Source organism: Protobothrops mucrosquamatus, unplaced genomic scaffold, assembly GCF_001527695.2.
Source record: "Protobothrops mucrosquamatus isolate PMUCROS unplaced genomic scaffold, P.Mucros_1.0 scaffold3543, whole genome shotgun sequence".
Classification (NCBI taxonomy): Eukaryota; Metazoa; Chordata; class Lepidosauria; order Squamata; family Viperidae; genus Protobothrops; species Protobothrops mucrosquamatus.
In genome coordinates this window covers 245-3,178 of record NW_015389511.1, presented here as the reverse complement: position 1 = coordinate 3,178, position 2,934 = coordinate 245, and the positions used below count along the sequence as shown (strand labels likewise).

The following is a 2,934-nucleotide window of genomic DNA, read 5'->3' as shown; positions in this document are numbered from 1 at the left end:
TAGCATGGGACAGGGTATTGGGGTCTTTTCCTCCAATTTTAAAACTTCTTCCAATTCCACTTCCATTCAGTGAATAATAGGAGAGTATGCAGCCTTGTTGCACTCCTTTGCTAACCAACCTGTTTCACCATGTTCTGTTCGACTGTGGCTTTTTGACTTGCGTGTTCTGAGATTCCCATTTTTCTGAGCGCATTCCACAGCTTGATGTGATTGATGCAATCCAAAGGCTTTTCTATACTAAATGAAGCACATACTGATTTCTTTTTGGCATTCTTTGGCTTTTTTCAATTATCCTGCATGCACGATCTCATGATTAGGGAGTCAATTAATGTAGAATGGATATAATGACAGTTAAATGGATAGCTAGCTTGCAAATCATTCAAAGAGTGCTCATCCAACTGTATGGGGGTATGAAGTGGAATGCCAAAAGATTCAGTCTTGATTTCATGTTAACTGTGATTCATATTCTGAAGCAATACCTAATCACTAAAAATGGTATTTCTGTTTAAATGTGTGCAGACAGGAGGGGGAAGGTAGATAAAACTGGTGGCATGATCCCTTACTTTTGATTAATGTTACAATTCACACTTTGCAGTGTGAATAGATGATTGTGATTGGAATCCTGCCATTTTTTTTGTTATTTGTAAGCATTTTTAAGACAAACAGGTAATTTTGTTCAATCCTACAATGGCAGTAATATTGCTTCCATTTTTTTAACCATGGAGTAAAACTTAAAGTTGGGCTTAAATCACTAAAAATAAAAAAGAATTAAATATATTGTAGTCTATATAATTAAATATACATTATCAATAAATGCTGAAATGTTGTTTTTTCAAATACAATCAGTATTTGAATAATCTATTCAAAAATAGACTTTTTGAATTCTAGACCAATATGAAGCTTTCTGTTTCAGTGGCCATACGATGTAAAAGACTGAATATATAGCTTACTCAGATATCAATAGAAAGGGAGTAATATATGTTTCTGCATGTATGCATCCCATATATAAAATCATTATAATTATCTTTATTTATAGCATTATAGCAACAAAAGCTTTGAAAATTCTTAAGATCTGTTGATAATTAATTTATAATGATCTTTGTTTAAAAAAAAATGTGTGTCAGACATGAGCCAAGGACAAACATTTTTGGTGAGCTTGATAGTATAAATTAAAATGGTGACAATAAAAATACTTTACGAAAGATAACTTTAAAATGATTTGATCCCGCAGGATATGCACTAGATCCTTCAATAGACAATTACGAAGTGCCTACTAAATATATTGGATCTGTAGAAGAAGCAGAAAAAAATCAAGGTAAAGAAACATCAAATATGATTTCATTTATGATTTCATTATTATCTTTTGTTCTGTATTCTTGCGTTCACAAACTAACAATTAAGCGTTGTATGAACCATCACTCTTTGATGGATGAGAAAACATGTTCACGACAGGGGTTGTGACTTGTTTGAGTGGTTCAGATATGTTTTAAAATTCTGAAGATGTCATGGTTGCCTTCAAAAAGGGGGGGGTAGGGGATTAACTGTCACCTCTAGTACTCTTCTTATTGCCATAGCTTATCTTTGTTTTCTGGGCCAGTGATAACATTTCTAAAGAAAGTATTAGGTTGCAGGTAGTCATCACCGTTTTTTGTTTTCTAAGAATGCCTTTATTTAGTTATCTCTTAACGTGATAAATGTGCTATAAGGAGAAAACTAATACGGAACCTAATCATAGCAGAGTATAAGTAGTGTATAAACGTCATAGTTACAAATCATGCCAAAACTATTTAGAGTTTTATTGGCTAGATATGAGCATCAAACGGGGATTGTCATGAACTTGCCGTCCACAGATCAAACTTGATATTGTATGAAAGCATCAATTGATATTTCAGGAGGCAGAAGACCATTCTGTCATCCTTAAAGTAAGAATTGCTTTCAAATCTGGACATAAACTTTTGTTATTGTCCATAGGTCTAACGGTGTTTGAAACGGGGCAAAAGAAAATAGAGAAAAGGAAAAAATTCAAACAGAATGATGCATCTAATATAGATGGCTTCTTGGGACCTTGGGCAAAATATGTGGATGAAAAGGAAGTTGCAAAACCTTCTGAAGTGAGTACCCCTTATTTTTTTTTTATTTTCAAGTATAAAGGAAGTAAAGACTGGGATGAGGAAGTCCCACGTTCTGTTTATGACACTACTTTATATATGCAGTTGTATTCCTGCTCTTGTGTTTTAAATGGGAAAGGAACTCTTAATTCTGGACAGCAGCTGGATGCTATCCAACTGTTTTGAATTACAGGTCCCACAATTCAGTTGCTTGCAATTGGCCATTCTGCTGTACCTGATGGGAGATAAAGTCTAAAATATGTGAATAGCACTAGGTTTCCTAATCATTGATTTTTTAAAAGTGTTTATTCATTACAGAATACGCTACTCTGGTATCCTGGAATCAGAAAAAAACAGCTTACAGGGTATAAATGATGCAGATGGTTTTCGAAAAGTAATTCCTTAAATTACAGAGCATCAAGATGTCACTTACAAAAACAGACAGCTCTACTCAGATTATTGACACTACTTTAAACCATAGTTGTTATTTTGACATAGTCTCCATATTTGTATTGTAGTTGAAATCTTGAGTTGTATATCTAGGACACAAGTAGCAAAAAATAGAAAATATATCATCAAATACACTTCTAAATCTTCATTTTTTTTGCTGAAAATGAAGCAAAGAAATGTTGCTTGCTATAGCATCACACAAAAGAGGACTCACGTATTCAGCCACACAAATGAATTTGATGCTGTTCTTCAGAATGTTTTAATGTTGGTTTTTAACTAACACCCTTCCCAGTCTCCTCAAAGCACTATTATACACTCTCTATAGTACATCTGCTATCAAAGACACCAAGTAAGGGGAGAAGGAGTATTGGCTGAG

General features: G+C 33.8%; 1 protein-coding gene across 1 annotated transcript in view; it reads left to right on the top strand.

The window, feature by feature from the left end:
• Nucleotides 1-2,111, top strand: part of LOC107297817 (pre-mRNA-processing factor 17) — a gene marked incomplete at its 3' end in the record, with an annotated part of 27,603 nt that extends 25,492 nt beyond the window's left edge. The window contains exons 4-5 of the mRNA XM_015827179.1: nucleotides 1,232-1,315; nucleotides 1,972-2,111. Of these exons, the coding sequence (XP_015682665.1) occupies nucleotides 1,232-1,315; nucleotides 1,972-2,111 (224 nt within the window). The remainder of the gene's footprint in view (nucleotides 1-1,231; nucleotides 1,316-1,971) is intronic.
• Nucleotides 2,112-2,934: the final 823 nt, after the last annotated feature.